This window comes from Phyllobates terribilis, unplaced genomic scaffold, assembly GCF_046119375.1.
Source record: "Phyllobates terribilis strain yellow unplaced genomic scaffold, ASM4611937v1 Scaffold_10__3_contigs__length_209671492, whole genome shotgun sequence".
Lineage (NCBI taxonomy): Eukaryota > Metazoa > Chordata > Amphibia > Anura > Dendrobatidae > Phyllobates > Phyllobates terribilis.
This window is the reverse complement of record NW_027362770.1, coordinates 203,017,891-203,036,837: the sequence shown is the minus strand read 5'-3', so window position 1 is coordinate 203,036,837 and position 18,947 is coordinate 203,017,891. Positions and strand designations below refer to the sequence as shown.

General features: G+C 48.9%; 1 protein-coding gene across 1 annotated transcript in view; it reads right to left on the bottom strand.

The window, feature by feature from the left end:
• The window catches only part of GYS2 (glycogen synthase 2), a 234,890-nt gene that overhangs the window by 21,270 nt on the left and 194,673 nt on the right, over positions 1-18,947 (bottom strand). Inside the window, exons 13-14 of the mRNA XM_073649487.1 lie at positions 18,026-18,121; positions 17,777-17,940 (exon numbers count right to left, since the gene is read on the bottom strand). Of these exons, the coding sequence (XP_073505588.1) occupies positions 17,777-17,940; positions 18,026-18,121 (260 nt within the window). The remainder of the gene's footprint in view (positions 1-17,776; positions 17,941-18,025; positions 18,122-18,947) is intronic.

The window sequence follows — 18,947 nt, the reverse complement described above, 5'->3', positions numbered from 1 at the left end:
AGCAGATGATGAGAGTAGTAGGAATGGTGGAATTAGTGGTACAGTCATGGCCAAAAGTTTTGAGAATGACACCAAAATTATATTTTCACATGATCTGCTGGCCTCTGGTTTTTATTAGTGTTTGTCTGATGTTTATATCACATACAGAAATATAATTGCAATCATATTATGAGGACCAATAGGTTATATTGACAGTTAGAATGAGTTATTGCAGCAAGTCAATATTTGCAGTGTTGCTCCTTCTTCTTCAAGACCTCTGTAATTCTCCCTGGCATGCTCTCAATCAACTTTTGGACCAAATCCTGACTGATAGCAGTCCATTCTTGCATAATCAATGCTTGCATTTTGCCAGAATTTGTTGGTTTTTGTTTGTCCACCCGTCTCTTGATGATTGACCACAAGTTCTCAATGGGATTAAGATCTGGGGAGTTTCCAGGCCATGGACCCAAAATCTCTATGTTTTGTTCCATGAGCCATTTAGTTATCACCTTTGCTTTATGGCAAGGTGCTCCATCATGCTGGAAAAGGCATTGTTGGGCGCCAAACTGCTCTTGGACGGTTGGGAGAAGTTGCTCTTGGAGGACATTCTGGTACCATTCTTTATTCATGGCTGTGTTTTTAGGCAAGACTGTGAGTGAGCCGATTCCCTTGGCTGAGAAGCAACCCCACACATGAATGGTTTCAGGATGCTTTACAGTTGGCATGAGACAAGACTGGTGGTAGCGCTTACCTCTTCTTCTCCGAATAAGCTGCTTTCCAGATGTCCCAAACAATCAAAAAGAGGATTCATCAGAGAAAATGACTTTGCCCCAGTCCTCAGCAGTCCACTCCCTGTACCTTTTGCAGAATATCAGTCGGTCCCTGATGTTTTTTCTGGAGAGAAGTGGCTTCTTTGCTGCCCTCCTTGAAACCAGCCCTTGCTCAAAGAGTCTCTGCCTCACAGTGCGTGCAGAAGCACTCACACCAGCCTTCTGCCATTCCTGAGCAAGCTCGGCACTGCTGGTAGTCCGATCCCACAGCTGAAACAGTTTTAAGATACGGTCCTGGCGCTTGCTGGTCTTTCTTGGACGCCCTGGAGCCTTTTTGACAACAATGGAAGCTCTCTCCTTGAAGTTCTTGATGATGCGATAGATTGTTGACTGAGGTGCAATCTTTGTAGCTGCGATACTCTTCCCTGTTAGGCCATTTTTGTGCAGTGCAATGGTGGCTGCACGTGTTTCTTTAGAGATAACCATGGTTAACTGAAGAGAAACAATGATACCAAGAACCAGCCTCCTTTTAAAGTGTCCAGTGATGTTATTATTACTTAATCATGACTGATTGATCGCCAGCCCTGTCCTCATTAACACCCACACCTGTGTTAATGGACCAATCACTAAAACGATGTTAGCTGCTCCTTTTAAGGCAGGACTGCAATAATGTTGAAATGTGTTTTGGGGGTTAAAGTTCATTTTCTGGGCAAATATTGACTTTGCAAGTACAGTAATTGCTGTTAAGCTGATCACTCTTTGACATTCAGGAGTATATGCAATTGCCATTACAAAAAATGAAGCAGTAAACTTTGGAAAAATTACTATTTGTCTCATTCTCAATACTTTTGGCCATGACTGTACAGTGAATGATGATGCAGCAAATGGTGGGGGTAGTGGTGCAGTGAATTATGATGTAGCAAATGGTGGGGGTAGTGGTGGAATGAATGCTGGGAGTTGTGGGAATGGTGGGAGTTGTGGTGTAGCAAATGTTGGGGGTAGTGGTGTAATGAATGGTGGGAGTAATGGTCCTGCGAATGGTGTGAGTAGTAGTGGAGTGAACGATGGGAGTAATGGTCCTGCGAATGGTGTGAATAGTACTGGAGTGAATGGTGGGAGCAGCACTGGTGTTGGTGGGGGGGAAGTAGGTGCTGGTCCCGCTGCCCCCCCAGCATTGGCGGGGGCTTCAGCCCAAAGCTATTCAGGAGCTGTCAGTGCTGGGGGTAGTAGTGCGCCCTCGTCTGGTGGCCCTGGGGATGGTGACTTGCAACAGCAGCTCCTGGACGCCCTGAGGAGAGGGGAGAGCTCCATCACTGTAGAGGGGAGGGAGGTTGATCTGTCTTTCTGGATAGAGAGACATGGTCTTTCAGCCTTCCGAGATAGAGGGGCAGAGACTGTCTGGTCTCTGCCGACAACGGGGCAGAGGAGTAACCGTAGGAACGTGGTCCGTCTCCAGTGGGTAAGCAAGGATGCCTGTCCTGATAGGTCGAAGGTGGTTGAGCTCCTGCTGGGGATGGGCTTTGCGGCATATGACATCTTTGCCTTGATCCATCCCTATGGGACCTCCTACTTCGATGTCAGCTTCGTGAGACCGGAGGGCCTTGAGCTTTTCTGGTCTCGCCATGAGCTGGCTCGGAGTCGCCCCGAATGGCATGGTCTCTTTCCCCTGGCAATAACTCGCCAAGATTCAGTCAGGAAAGTGACCGTTCTGACTAGTAACGAGTCGCTTCCCTGTATGGACATTACCACCTGGGTGAGTAGATACGGAGAGGTCACCAATATTCCCGAAAAGAATCTGGATGACCATGGTATCTGGTCAGGGGCCTGGACCTTCATGGTGAGATTGAAGGTTTCGGGAAACACTGTTACCCATATCCCCTCCTCAACCTTTTTGGGGAGGGATAGGATCTTGATTTTCTACCGGGGGCAGCCTAAGGTCTGTCACAGGTGCGGTAGCCCCACACACTTCAGTGCGCAGTGTACCACCCAGAAATGCGCACTGTGTGGGGACCTCGGTCATCTTGCTGCTGCCTGTCGCAGGATTAGGTGTAACTTGTGTGGTGACCTCGGTCACCCGTTCAGTCGCTGTCCGCGTTCCTTCGCCAATGCGGTCCTGAAAGCGGCGAGTGTGGGACAGGCGCAAGCCGGGACTAATCTTGCCGGTGAAGGGACCAGTAGGGGCGGGGGAGGCAGGGATCCGGTGAGGAGCAAGCTGCCGCCATCCACCATCAGGCGGCAGGAGAAGCGCCGTGGGGACAGGGGGCAGGGAGTAATGTCCCTAAACTCTGACCCAGGTACTTCACTTGCAGCTGAGGATCCTAAAGACAGTGAATTGAGCGAGGAAGTCAAGAGACTTGAAAGGGAAGAGCGAGAGGACGCCACGTCTTCCCAGGAACCCTCTTCTGGTGACAGTCTAGATGAGGGAGAGGGGGAGTGGTCACAGAAAAAGAAAAAGGGTAACAGGAAAACGGCCAGAGGTAGGAGGGGGACCAGGTCTCGAGCTGCCTCTTTGGAGTGCGACCCCTCTGACTCTCTGGCCATGATCCAAGCGCCATTGGAGGGTTCAGCCGCCCCCCCCTCTGGTGGATCTCTCCAACCGGTTCGGGGCTCTCCAGGACCTCCCTCTGGAGGGGGGAAGTGGGGACCCGGGGCCGGAGGTTGCGGACAAGGTCGTTGGGGCTCAGGAGATGGCTGGGTCTTCCTCTCGGGGGGCAAATACAAAGCCCTCTGGGGGGATGACTAACCCAGGACCACCAGACGAGGGCAAGAATCTATGTAAGGAGAGAATGGATGAATCTGTTTGTCTTAAGCGCACTAAAAACCCGTCATTATCAGAGGAAGAGGTTGGGACTGTCAGTGGTGGGAAGAAAAAGGCTATCTAATTCAATCAATCATGATGGCGGCACCCACCCCGTTGACGCTGGCAACTATTAATGTTTGCAGCATAAAGTCAGATGCGGCAAGGTACACGGCCTTTCATTTTCTCGGCCAACTTGACGCCGACATTTTGTTTTTGCAGGAGACCAGGTTGACCGATATATCAACCTTGCATAAAGCAAGGCGGGAGTGGAGGCATGGGCCCTCCTACTGGTCTCTTGCGGCCGAGCCGTATAGCGGGGTGGCGGTCCTTTTTAAGACCGCAGCGGTTGAATGCAGACGAGTGATCGAATTAGAAATGGGGAGATGCTTGATCCTAGATGTCTCCATGGGGGGACAAGAGCTTCGGCTCATTAACATCTATGGTTCCCAGTCCAAGTGGGACCGCAAATGTCTCTTCCCGAAGATCAAACCTTTTTTATTTTCGAGTCGGCAGGTGGTCTTCGGAGGGGATTTCAACAATGTCACGAGATCCTGTGATAGAGGAGGTTCCGGAGACCGGCTGGCTTATGACTGCGTCGCGTTAAACAGGATAGTGAGTGAGGCTCGCCTGGTGGATGTCCACATCCGGCACAACCCGGGCGACACGGGATTCACCTTTTTTAGAGGTAGTCAGTGCAGGTCTAGGCTAGATAGGTTTTATTTGAAGGAGGAGGCCGTCTCTTCGCCGTTGTCGGTTGTGGAGGTGGAGTTCTCCGATCACTGTTTGATTATGTTTTCTCTCAACGTTACAGAGACTCCTCGGATGGGAAGAGGCTATTGGAAGCTGAATTCATCACTCCTTGAGGAAGAAGCTGTAAGACGGTCTTTTGAGGAATTCTTTCAGAGCCAGGTACCATTGCTGGGCCTAAGTAACACTAAGTCGGAGTGGTGGGAGATGTTCAAACATCGGGTGGCGAGATTCTTCCGGCAGCTCTCGAACCTCAGAAGCCTGAACAGGGATCGCCTGTATCAGAGCCTGAGGAGGAAACTCGAGCATCTTGTCTCGACTGGAGGTAGCCGCGAGGAGATCTCCAGAGTGAAGTCCTTGCTGAAGAGGTGTCAGTACGATAGTCACGCATCTTTGGTTTTCGAGAGGGACTACGGGAAGTACTGCTCGCCCGACCCTTACAGAAACTGTAAGATGTCAGTGAATAGTAAGATAGTGACGGGGCTGGTGGACAGTACGGGGTCCCTGAGAAGGTCCAGATCAGGGATCTTGGAGGTTGTCAGTTCCTACTACTTGCACCTCTTGGGAAGGAGGGAGCTTGATCGTGACGGGATGTCGGCTTTCCTGGCTGAATCTGTTCCTGAGCCAGGGGCTGACCTCTCGCTGGGCGATTTGGCAGAAGCGATCAAAGAAGAGGAAGTGAGACTGGCGATCGATGGGCTTAGGCCCAAAAAGTCGCCAGGTCCGGATGGCTTAACATCCGAGTTCTTTAGGACTTTTAGGGACTCTTTGGTCCCCCTCTTGACTCAGGTGTTTAACGAGTGTCTCTCCTCGGGCACTCTGCCGAGATCATTAAGGAGGTCAGCTTTGATCATTTTGTCAAAGGGTAAGGATCCGTCACGCATTGAGAACTGGCGTCCCATAGCACTTCTCAATGTGGACAGGAAGATTTTGGCTAAGATACTTTTCAACAGGCTGGTGAAGTTTGCACCCCGGCTCCTTTCGGAGGTTCAGCACTGTTGCGTTCCTGGCCGTAGCACTTTTAGTGCTGTTCTAGGTGTCCGAGAGGCCGTGGAGCAAGGCAGGGCGGGCCTCTGGAAGGGGTTCTTGCTGACCCTGGATCAGGCAAAAGCCTTTGATCGGGTTAACCACAAGTACCTCTGGTCCACTCTTTTGAGGTATGGTCTGCCTGGAGGGTTTGTGGACTGGCTTAAGACCTTGTATGCAGGGGCTGAGACTTTCCCTCTGGTGAATGGGTGGATTGGACGACCTTTTGGGGTAGGATCCGGTGTCCGTCAGGGCTGTCCTCTTAGCCCTTTGCTTTACGCGTTTGCGATCGATCCCTTCCTCAGAAGGATCGATTGTAGACCGTTGGCGGGGGTGCGGATGGGCGGGGCGGCGCCGGAGACTATCCTGAGGGTGGTGGCCTACGCGGACGATGTCACCGTCTTTGTTTCTTCGCAAGAGGAGGCAGCAGCGGTGATGTCAGAAGTGGAGCGCTACTCGGAGGCATCCGGGTCCAAGGTCAGCCAGGATAAGTGTGAGAGTCTCTGGCTGGGAGGTGGAGATCCCGGGTTTGATCTTCCGGACACCCTCCCCGAACCCCAAGAACATGCCAAAGTCCTGGGCATCGAATTCGGCCAGGGTGATTACCCCACGAAAAACTGGGAAGGCAGAATCAAAGGTGTCGCCCAAAGAGTGGACCAATGGAGGGGTTGGTCTTTGACCCTGAGGGAAAGGGTTGGCCTGTGCAAAGCTTTCCTGCTCCCCTTGCTAATCTACCTGGGCAGCGTCTGTGTCTTGCCAGAGCCTCTCTGGACACGGGTCTACAGTCTGTTCTTCCAGATGTTATGGGGGAACAGACTGAACCTAGTCAAGCGGGAGGTCACTTACCGCACGAGGAGACTAGGGGGTTTGAATATGGTGAACCCCGTGGTGTTCCTAGTGAACACTTTCTTGAAGGTGAACGTGGCAAACCTCTGGAAAGAGAGGGCTCCTCCGTGGGTATTCTCCTGCAAGGGATGGTTTCAGCCTTTCTTCCAGGAATGGGAGACAGGGGGAAGATTGAAGGATCTTCGCACACCACACGGGCATCTCCCGGCTTATGTTACCCCGGTTCTGAAAATGATCCGCCGGTGGGGTCTGGGAATGTGGGAGGTGAGGTCCCTCCCGAGGAAACTCCTCGATATGAGGGTCTTGCTTTCTCATTTTCAGAGTCCATTGGTCCTCAAAGACTGCCCAAGTCGGGATCTGGAGGTTGGGTTGAGTTTGTTAAATTCTAGCAGGATCCCCAAGAAGTACTGGGACTTGACTTGGCGCTGCTTCCATGGTAAGCTGTATGTGAGGGACAATTTGAAGTACAGGAGCTCCGAGGACAGGAATTGCCCCCGTGAGGCTTGTGCTAACGTGCTGGAAAGCATGGAGCACTTCCTGCTTCATTGTCCCTTTAATACAGAGGTGTACAACAGGGTGGGGGCTTCCATTGGTTGGCCGCGGCTGGCTACTCTGTCCTACGCCGGGTGGGCCTATGGAGCGTTCGGAGACCTTGGGAGAAGGGACCGAGACACTTTATTCATAGTCAGCGCAGTGGTGAGGTATTTCACGTGGAACGCACGAGTTTTAGTCTCGACGCAGAGTAAAATCCTCCATGTAGATGAAGTCTGTAGGAACATCCTAGGTGACCTGGTGAAGGTACGTTCTCTGGAGTATGAAGGACTGGGTGCCCGGAGGGCGGCCCGTCTCTGGAGGGGCTTTTCCTTCAGGGTGCCTTAGTCCGGTAGTACTCCTATATCCTGGTGGTGGGCCGATGTCTTTTCACCCTAGATTTTTGTTTTGTATTTCTGTCTCCTGAATAGAAGGTTTGCCGGCATCGAACTTGAGCCTTGGATGGTGAGTGTGTAGGTTGTGTTCTGTATATATTGTATATAATGTATAATAGGGGGTTTTAGTTAGGTTGGGTGGGGGATTTGGGGGGGTTTTCATCGGCGGTGATAAGAGGACTGATCTGGCCTGGTCCAGGCCCCGCCTGGGGAAAAACTTTGGGGCCTGATCCTAGCTCGGAGTAATCCTGAACTTTGTGGCCAGAGCTAGATCAGGGGTGGCGGGATAGTTAGTGTAGGTCTGTTTTATGTATATACCGTATATTCCGGCGTATAAGACGACTTTTGAAGACTGAAAAATCTTCTGTCTAGTCTGGGGTCGTCTTATACGCCGGTAATGCTTTTAAACTTTCAGAAATTGACATGCGGGGATACTCTGGGGGTGTTAATAAGCTGCCGTGGCCGTATCCCTGCCATGTCGGAGTTAATATAAGGTGGAGGGAGTTAAAATACGGCGGCGGTAGGTCCAGACAGTCAGCGCTTCTGTGCTGAAACTGACACATCGCTGCGTATTCCCAGCTCCGGACACAGCGCAGGGCTTCTGTGCCGACAGCTTTCACTTGTCACAGAAGCGCTGCGCTGTGTCCGGAGCTGGGAAGTTCGCATCGCTTCTGTGACAATATATGAAAAGCCGGCAATTCAGCAGCGGCATAAGCCGGCACCCGACAATTTAGAATAGAAAGAATAGAGCTTCACACATAGATTAGATAGATAGAAACATGTCAGTCACATATATATGAAGTACAGTGACAGTATTGCTTACTGTACTTGTCATTTAGTGTAAAGGATTTATTAAAACAAATAATAGTGTTTTCATGCACCGTCTCTTTAAAAAAGCCGGCCGGCAATTCAGCAGCGGTACCCGACAATTTATAACAGACAGAATAGAGCTTCACACATAGATTAGATAGATAGAAACATGTCAGTCACATATATATGAAGTACAGTGACAGTGTTGATTACTGTACTTGTCATTTAGTGTTAAAATAAAGGATTTATTTAAAAAAAAATTGGCGTGGGGTTCCCCTTAATTTTAGGCTCTAGCGGAGGTTAAGCAGACAGCTGGGGCAGATGTTTGAAGCCTGGGAAGGGGGTAATACCCACGGAGCTTCCCAGGCTACTAATATCAGCCCCCAGCTGAATACCTAGTCTTTACTAGCTATTAAAATGGGGGACCCCCCAAAAAAAATGACGTGGGGTCCCCCCTAATTTAATAGCTAGCAAAGGCTAGGCAGACAGCTGGGGGCTGATATTAATAGCCCAGGAAGGGAGCCATGAATATTGGCCCCCTCCCAGGCTAGAAACACCAGCCGTCAGCCGCCCCAGAAATGGCGCATCCATAGGATGCGCCAATTCTGGCACTTAGCCTCGCTCTTCCACGCTGCCCTGGTGCGGTGGCAGGGGGTAATAGGGCTGGGGTTGATGTCAGCTTATAATGCCAGCTGACATCAAGCCCAGGTTAGTAATGGAGAGGCGTCTATAAGACACCCCCATTACTAACCCCATAGTCAAAGTTAAAAAAAACACAAACACCCAGAATAAAGTCCTTTAATTGAAATAAAGACACAATTCTTTATTGTTCTAAATTAAACCATACTTACCGTCACGCCCATTCCAGCTGAAGCCAACGATCTCCTGCAATAAAAGAAAAATAATAAAGCAACATCATCGTTACCTTTCCATGGTTCCCACGACGGCTCCAGCTCTGCTACATCGAGATGACAGGCTGGACCGCAGCAGAAAGCTGCCATCCAGCCTGTCATCCCGCAGACACTGAGAAGCGCAGGCATGCTTGCGCTCTGCAGTGTCTCGCTGTGACGGCATCCAGATGAGCCGACAATGAACTCAGCTCACCTCCTGGACGTCCGTCACTGACAGCGTGGGAAACTTCTACTGCGCATGCGGGGAGCAGGAGAATTTTCCCACGTTGTCAGTGACGTGCATGAGGTGAGCCGAGTTCATTGGACATGATCTCGGCTCATCTGGATGCCGTCACAGTCAGACACTGAGGAGCGCAAGCATGCCTGCGCTTCTCAGTGTCTGCCGCATGGCAAGCTGAACGGCAGCGTTCTGCAGGTCCAGCCTGTCATCTCGATGTAGCAGAGCTGAAGCTGTCGTGGGAACCATGGAAAGGTAAGGATGAGGTTGCTTTATTATTTTTCTTTTATTTCAGGAGATCGTTGGCTTCAGCTGGAATGGGCGTGATGGTAAGTATGGTTTAATTTAGAACATTAAAAAATTGTGTCTTTATTTCAATTAAAGGACTTTTTTCTGGGTGTTTGTGTTTTTTTTAATTACTTTACTAGAAATTCATGGCGGTCATGTCTAATATTGGCGTGACCCCATGAATTTTGGGCTTAGGGCCAGCTGATAATGCCAAGCTGGCCTTAACCCCTTTATTACCCAGTGAGCCACCGCACCAGGGCCCTGGATGAGTTGGGTACAGCGCCAGAAGATGGCGCTTCTATGAACGCGCCATTTTCCGGGGTGGCTGCGGACTGCAATTTGTAGCGGGGGGCAGAAAGCTTGGGCCTCCCTGCGCTGCAGATTCCAGCCCCCAGCTGCCTAGTTGTACCTGGCTGGACACAAAAATAGGGCGAAGCCCCACGTCTTTTTTTTTTAATTATTTCATGAAATAATTAAGAAAAAAAGGCCTTCCCTATATTGTTGTGTCCGGCCAGGTACAAATAGGCAGCTGGTGGTTGGGGGCAGCCCGTTCCTGCCTGCTGTACCTGGCTGGACACAAAAATATGGCGAAGCCCCACGTCAACATTTTTGGGAAAAATTAATTACAAAATTAATAATAATTTAGGGACTGCATCTTTATTAACCCCTCAATTGTCATTTAGTGTTAAAATAAAGGATTTTTTAAAAAGAAAATTGGCGTGGGATCCACCATCATTATAGTCTCTAGCGGAGGTTAAGCAGATGGCTGGGGCAGATGTTTGAAGCCTGGGAAGGGGGTAAAACCCACGGAGCTTCCCAGGCTACTAATATCAGCCCCCAGCTGAATACCTAGCCTTTACTAGCTATTAGAATGGGGGACCCCCCCAAAAAATGACGTGGGGTCCCCCCTATTTTAATATGTTTATGAGTGACAGTTTTCCTGCTATATACCTGCATGTCATAAGAATTTAAATTAAAAAAGGACCATGTTAAATTCAAATCTGTTTTTTTTTAATTTTTACCGGTGTTTGGTATGCGTTGGAAAAGGGGTAGTCTTATACGGTGAATATATCCTAAACTCTATATTTTAACAGGAAAGTAGGGGGGTCGTCTTATACGCCGGAATATACGGTATATTAAAAATTGCAAAAAAAATATAAAATATAAAAAAAAAAAAAAAAAAATTGTTCATGTCACTATTGTATATCTTGTTATTTTTGGTTTTCTGTGGTGTGAATGAGGTGCGGTAAGGAGGTGACTAAGGTCAGGCAGTGGGACCAGTAGGTTAGTGTTAGTGTCCGGTTGTATATACGTTATATTAGGTTTAGTGTTTTATTGTATATAATCTTGTATATAGGACGGTGTGAGCGTTGTGTGGGGTTGTGTATAGTAGTATGAATGAAGCTGGGCCGGGGGTTTTATAGGTTTTATAATAGTTATTTCCTGTATATATATATATATTCCTGGGGGGATTTATTTTGTTTCTATTTTCTGTGATTTGTCGTCTTGTTTTGTTCTTATGTTCGGTGTCCTGTAATGTATTATTGTTCTGTCATGTACTGTATATACAGGAGGAGTGGTACTGTGCAGTGTATATATACAGGAGGAGTGGTACTGTGCAGTGTATATATACAGGAGGAGTGGTACTGTGCAGTGTATATATACAGGACAGGAGGAGTGGTACTGTGCAGTGTATATATACAGGACAGGAGAAGTGGTACTGTGCAGTGTATATATACAGGAGGAGTGGTACTGTGCAGTGTATATATACAGGAGGAGTGGTACTGTGCAGTGTATATATACAGGACAGGAGAAGTGGTACTGTGCAGTGTATATATACAGGAGGAGCGGTACTGTGCAGTGTATATATACAGGAGGAGTGGTACTGTGCAGTGTATATACAGGACAGGAGGAGTGGTACTGTGCAGTGTATATATACAGGTGGAGTGGTACTGTGCAGTGTATATATACAGGACAGGAGGAGTGGTACTGTGCAGTGTATATATACAGGTGGAGTGGTACTGTGCAGTGTATATATACAGGACAGGAGGAGTGGTACTGTGCAGTGTATATATACAGGAGGAGCTGTACTGTGCAGTGTATATACACAGGACAGGAGCAGTGGTACTGTGCAGTGTATATATACAGGAGGAGTGGTACTGTGCAGTGTATATATACAGGACAGGAGGAGTGGTACTGTGCAGTGTATATATACAGGTGGAGTGGTACTGTGCAGTGTATATATACAGGACAGGAGGAGTGGAACTGTGCAGTGTATATATACAGGACAGGAGGAGCGGTACTGTGCAGTGTATATATACAGGAGGAGCTGTACTGTGCAGTGTATATATACAGGAGGAGCTGTACTGTGCAGTGTATATATACAGGAGGAGTGGTACTGTGCAGTGTATATATACAGGAGGAGTGGTACTGCGCAGTGTATATATACAGGAGGAGTGGTACTGTGCAGTGTATATATACAGGAGGAGTGGTACTGTGCAGTGTATATATACAGGAGGAGTGGTACTGTGCAGTGTATATATACAGGAGGAGTGGTACTGTGCAGTGTATATATACAGGAGGAGCTGTACTGTGCAGTGTATATATACAGGAGGAGTGGTACTGTGCAGTGTATATATACAGGACAGGAGGAGTGGTACTGTGCAGTGTATATATACAGGACAGGAGGAGTGGTACTGTGCAGTGTATATATACAGGAGGAGTGGTACTGTGCAGTGTATATATACAGGACAGGAGGAGTGGTACTGTGCAGTGTATATATACAGGAGGAGTGGTACTGTGCAGTGTATATATACAGGTGGAGTGGTACTGTGCAGTGTATATATACAGGACAGGAGGAGTGGTACTGTGCAGTGTATATATACAGGACAGGAGGAGTGGTACTGTGCAGTGTATATATACAGGAGGAGTGGTACTGTGCAGTGTATATATACAGGTGGAGTGGTACTGTACAGTGTATATATACAGGAGGAGCTGTACTGTGCAGTGTATATATACAGGAGGAGTGGTACTGTGCAGTGTATATATACAGGACAGGAGGAGAGGTACTGTGCAGTGTATATATACAGGACAGGAGGAGTAGTACTGTGCAGTGTATATATACAGGACAGGAGGAGTGGTACTGTGCAGTGTATATATACAGGACAGGAGGAGTGGTACTGTGCAGTGTATATATACAGGAGGAGCTGTACTGTACAGTGTATATATACAGGAGGAGTGGTACTGTGCAGTGTATATATACAGGAGGAGTGGTACTGTGCAGTGTATATATACAGGAGGAGGGGTACTGTGCAGTGTATATATACGGGGGGGAGTTGGTGGTACTGTGCAGTGTATATATACGGGGGGGAGTTGGTGGTACTGTGCAGTGTATATATACGGAGGGGGGTTGGTGGTACTGTGCAGTGTATATATACGGGGGGGAGTTGGTGGTACTGTGCAGTGTATATATACGGGGGGGGGTACTGTGCAGTGTATATATACGGGGGGGAGTTGGTGGTACTGTGCAGTGTATATATACAGGGGGGGGAGTTGGTTGTACTGTGCAGTGTATATATACGGGGGGGGAGTTGGTTGTACTGTGCAGTGTATATATACGGGGGGGTGGTGGTGGTACTGTGCAGTGTATATATACAGGAGGAGGGGTACTGTGCAGTGTATATATACGGGGGGGAGTTGGTGGTACTGTGCAGTGTATATATACGGGGGGGTGGTGGTGGTACTGTGCAGTGTATATATACAGGAGGAGTGGTACTGTGCAGTGTATATATACAGGAGGAGTGGTACTGTGCAGTGTATATATACAGGACAGGAGGAGTGGTACTGTGCAGTGTATATATACAGGACAGGAGGAGTGGTACTGTGCAGTGTATATATACAGGAGGAGGGGTACTGTGCAGTGTATATATACGGGGGGGAGTTGGTGGTACTGTGCAGTGTATATATACGGGGGGGAGTTGGTGGTACTGTGCAGTGTATATATACGGAGGGGGGGTTGGTGGTACTGTGCAGTGTATATATACGGGGGGGAGTTGGTGGTACTGTGCAGTGTATATATACGGGGGGGGGTACTGTGCAGTGTATATATACGGGGGGGAGTTGGTGGTACTGTGCAGTGTATATATACGGGGGGGAGTTGGTTGTACTGTGCAGTGTATATATACGGGGGGGTGGTGGTGGTACTGTGCAGTGTATATATACAGGAGGAGGGGTACTGTGCAGTGTATATATACGGGGGGGAGTTGGTGGTACTGTGCAGTGTATATATACAGGGGGGGGAGTTGGTTGTACTGTGCAGTGTATATATATAGGAGGAGGGGTACTGTGCAGTGTATATATACGGGGGGGAGTTGGTGGTACTGTGCAGTGTATATATACGGGGGGGTGGTGGTGGTACTGTGCAGTGTATATATACAGGAGGAGTGGTACTGTGCAGTGTATATATACGGGGGGGAGTTGGTGGTACTGTGCAGTGTATATATACGGGGGGGTGGTGGTGGTACTGTGCAGTGTATATATACAGGAGGAGTGGTACTGTGCAGTGTATATATACAGGAGGAGTGGTACTGTGCAGTGTATATATACAGGACAGGAGGAGTGGTACTGTGCAGTGTATATATACAGGACAGGAGGAGTGGTACTGTGCAGTGTATATATACAGGAGGAGGGGTACTGTGCAGTGTATATATACGGGGGGGAGTTGGTGGTACTGTGCAGTGTATATATACGGGGGGGAGTTGGTGGTACTGTGCAGTGTATATATACGGAGGGGGGGTTGGTGGTACTGTGCAGTGTATATATACGGGGGGGAGTTGGTGGTACTGTGCAGTGTATATATACGGGGGGGGGTACTGTGCAGTGTATATATACGGGGGGGAGTTGGTGGTACTGTGCAGTGTATATATACAGGGGGGGGAGTTGGTTGTACTGTGCAGTGTATATATACGGGGGGGAGTTGGTTGTACTGTGCAGTGTATATATACGGGGGGGTGGTGGTGGTACTGTGCAGTGTATATATACAGGAGGAGGGGTACTGTGCAGTGTATATATACGGGGGGGAGTTGGTGGTACTGTGCAGTGTATATATACAGGGGGGGGAGTTGGTTGTACTGTGCAGTGTATATATATGGGGGGGGAGTTAGTTGTACTGTGCAGTGTATATATACGGGGGGGGAGTTGGTGGTACTGTGCAGTGTATATATACGGGGGGAGTTGGTGGTACTGTGCAGTGTATATATACGGGGGGGGTTGGTGGTACTCTGCAGTGTATATATACGGGGGGGAGTTGGTGGTACTGTGCAGTGTATATATACAGGACAGGAGGAGTGGTACTGTGCAGTGTATATATACAGGACAGGAGGAGTGGTACTGTGCAGTGTATATATACAGGACAGGAGGAGTGGTACTGTGCAGTGTATATATACAGGAGGAGTGGTACTGTGCAGTGTATATATACAGGACAGGAGGAGTAGTACTGTGCAGTGTATATATACAGGACAGGAGGAGTGGTACTGTGCAGTGTATATATACAGGACAGGAGCAGTGGTACTGTGCAGTGTATATATACGGGGGGGAGTTGGTGGTACTGTGCAGTGTATATATACGGGGGGGAGTTGGTGGTACTGTGCAGTGTATATATACGGGGGGGGTTGGTGGTATTGTGCAGTGTATATATACGGGGGGGGGGTTGGTGGTACTGTGCAGTGTATATATACGGGGGGGTGGTGGTGGTACTGTGCAGTGTATATATACAGGAGGAGGGGTACTGTGCAGTGTATATATACGGGGGGGAGTTGGTGGTACTGTGCAGTGTATATATACGGGGGGGGTTGGTGGTATTGTGCAGTGTATATATACGGGGGGGGGTTGGTGGTACTGTGCAGTGTATATATACGGGGGGGTGGTGGTGGTACTGTGCAGTGTATATATACAGGAGGAGGGGTACTGTGCAGTGTATATATACGGGGGGGAGTTGGTGGTACTGTGCAGTGTATATATATGGGGGGAGTTGGTGGTACTGTGCAGTGTATATATACGGGGGGGGGGAGTTGGTTGTACTGTGCAGTGTATATATACGGGGGGGGAGTTGGTGGTACTGTGCAGTGTATATATACAGGACAGGAGGAGTGGTACTGTGCAGTGTATATATACAGGACAGGAGGAGTGGTACTGTGCAGTGTATATATACAGGAGGAGTGGTACTGTGCAGTGTATATATACAGGACAGGAGGAGTAGTACTGTGCAGTGTATATATACAGGACAGGAGGAGGGGTACTGTGCAGTGTATATATACAGGACAGGAGGAGTGGTACTGTGCAGTGTATATATACAGGACAGGAGGAGTGGTACTGTGCAGTGTATATATACAGGACAGGAGGAGTGGTACTGTGCAGTGTATATATACAGGAGGAGTGGTACTGTGCAGTGTATATATACAGGACAGGAGGAGTAGTACTGTGCAGTGTATATATACAGGACAGGAGGAGGGGTACTGTGCAGTGTATATATACAGGACAGGAGGAGTAGTACTGTGCAGTGTATATATACAGGACAGGAGGAGTGGTACTGTGCAGTGTATATATACAGGAGGAGTGGTACTGTGCAGTGTATATATACAGGAGGAGGGGTACTGTGCAGTGTATATATACAGGAGGAGGGGTACTGTGCAGTGTATATATACAGGAGGAGGGGTACTGTGCAGTGTATATATACAGGACAGGAGGAGTGGTACTGTGCAGTGTATATATACAGGACAGGAGGAGTAGTACTGTGCAGTGTATATATACAGGAGGAGGGGTACTGTGCAGTGTATATATACAGGAGGAGGGGTACTGTGCAGTGTATATATACAGGACAGGAGGAGTGGTACTGTGCAGTGTATATATACAGGACAGGAGGAGTGGTACTGTGCAGTGTATATATACAGGAGGAGCTGTACTGGGCAGTGTATATATACAGGAGGAGCGGTACTGTGCAGTGTATATATACAGGAGGAGTGGTACTGTGCAGGGTATATATACAGGAGGAGTGGTACTGTGCAGTGTATATATACAGGAGGAGTGGTACTGTGCAGGGTATATATACAGGAGGAGTGGTACTGTGCAGGGTATATATACAGGACAGGAGGAGCGGTACTGTGCAGTGTATATATACAGGGGGAGCTGTACTGTGCAGTGTATATATACAGGAGGAGTGGTACTGTGCAGGGTATATATACAGGAGGAGTGGTACTGTGCAGTGTATATATACAGGACAGGAGTAGTGGTACTGTGCAGTGTATATATACAGGAGGTGCTGTACTGTGCAGTGTATATATACACGACAGGAGGAGTGGTACTGTGCAGTGTATATATACAGGACAGGAGGAGTGGTACTGTGCAGTGTATATATACAGGACAGGAGGAGTGGCACTGTGCAGTGTATATATACAGGAGGAGTGGTACTGTGCAGTGTATATATACAGGACAGGAGGAGTGGTACTGTGCAGTGTATATATACAGGAGGAGTGGTACTGTGCAGTGTATATATACAGGACAGGAGGAGTAGTACTGTGCAGTGTATATATACAGGACAGGAGGAGGGGTACTGTGCAGTGTATATATACAGGACAGGAGGAGTAGTACTGTGCAGTGTATATATACAGGACAGGAGGAGTGGTACTGTGCAGTGTATATATACAGGAGGAGGGGTACTGTGCAGTGTATATATACAGGAGGAGGGGTACTGTGCAGTGTATATATACAGGAGGAGGGGTACTGTGCAGTGTATATATACAGGACAGGAGGAGTGGTACTGTGCAGTGTATATATACAGGACAGGAGGAGTAGTACTGTGCAGTGTATATATACAGGAGGAGGGGTACTGTGCAGTGTATATATACGGGGGGGAGTTGGTGGTACTGTGCAGTGTATATATACGGGGGTGGTGGTACTGTGCAGTGTATATATACGGGGGGGGGTTGGTGGTACTGTGCAGTGTATATATACGGGGGGGTTGGTGGTACTGTGCAGTGTATATATACGGGGGGGGGTTGGTGGTACTGTGCAGTGTATATATACAGGAGGAGCTGTACTGTGCAGGGTATATATACAGGGGGAGCGGTACTGTACAGTGTATATATACAGGAGGAGCGGTACTGTGCAGTGTATATATACAGGGGGAGCTGTACTGTGCAGTGTATATATACAGGAGGAGCTGTACTGTGCAGTGTATATATACGGGGGGGGCGGTGGTACTGTGCAGTGTATATATACGGGGGGGGGGGGTTGGTGGTACTGTGCAGTGTATATATACGGGGGGGGGAGTTGGTGGTACTGTGCAGTGTATATATATGGGGGGGGGTTGGTGGTACTGTGCAGTGTATATATACGGGGGGGGTGGTGGTGGTACTGTGCAGTGTATATATACGGGGGGGTGGTACTGTGCGGGGTCTTACGCGGCCCAGGTATCTCCAGTCCAGCAGATCTGACAGCCGCTCCGTTCGGTTCCGCTGGATGATTCTTTGGCGCCGGGATTGTTGGCAGAACGAGTAGAGGATCTGCGTCAGCTGATTACACGACTCGTCCGGAGAACGGAACCTGCGATCCAAAATGTAAATCCCTACAAAACATGAAGAAGTATATGAAGCCCATAACAGGTCTCAGCCGCCACAGCAGCACAGAGTAAATAAGCCGGGGTGTTTTACCATAAGCAGCCGGATCGGCTACATGTTCCTGCATGAAGCAGCCAAATCCGGAGAGGTTTGTGGTGACGCTGGGGATGCCCATCACGGTGCACTCCGCTGCAAGGGAGCAATGCAGATCATTAACAAGACAGCGGCAGAGCGATCAGCGGCTTCTAGTCACTCATCACCCTGCACCGATCACACCCTTCTGTATCAGCAGCCGCTATGTGAGTGTATATATTGTGACAGAGTCACTGGTGTTATATGTGAGGGGAGGTATGTGTCACTCTGGCTGCTAGCCTCTGTGAACTAAACCTACAACTTTGTTCCAGCATATTATATGTTGGGGGTTAATTCACCCTACCTCCCCTCAGGATGTGGCTGAGCAAGCTTAAATGCTCAGTCACTAGTTTTTTTTCTCTGTAGTGTGTGGTCTGGAGAGTGAAGTCTCCAGGCTGTGTTTGGTGAAGCCAGAGAGCAACACCGGAGGGCTGGTGTTTGCTGGTACTTCACTGTGCTACCTGGAGCGGGCGAAGCGTCGCTTGCTAATGGACTGTGCTGTACATTATCTTTTGTTTTCCATTAACCCCGAGAGGGTCTGTTTATTTTTGTGGAAAGCTGCTGGAGTTTATGCCATAGAATAAGCCAGCAGGAAGTTAACCCGAACCGTGTGCCCTGTGTCTGCCTCTGGGAGAGCCGAGCAAGTCGCTTTACCACAGTTGGTGGAGAATGCGGGCAAAGATCCACGTGTACTGCCTCTGGGAGAGCCGAGCAAGTCGCTTTACCACAGTTGGTGGAGAATGCGGGCAAAGATCCACATGTACTGCCTCTGGGAGAGCCGAGCAAGTCGCTTTACCACAGTTGGTGGAGAATGCGGGCAAAGATCCACGTGTACTGCCTCTCGGAGAGCCGAGCAAGTCGCTTTACCACAGTTGGTGGAGAA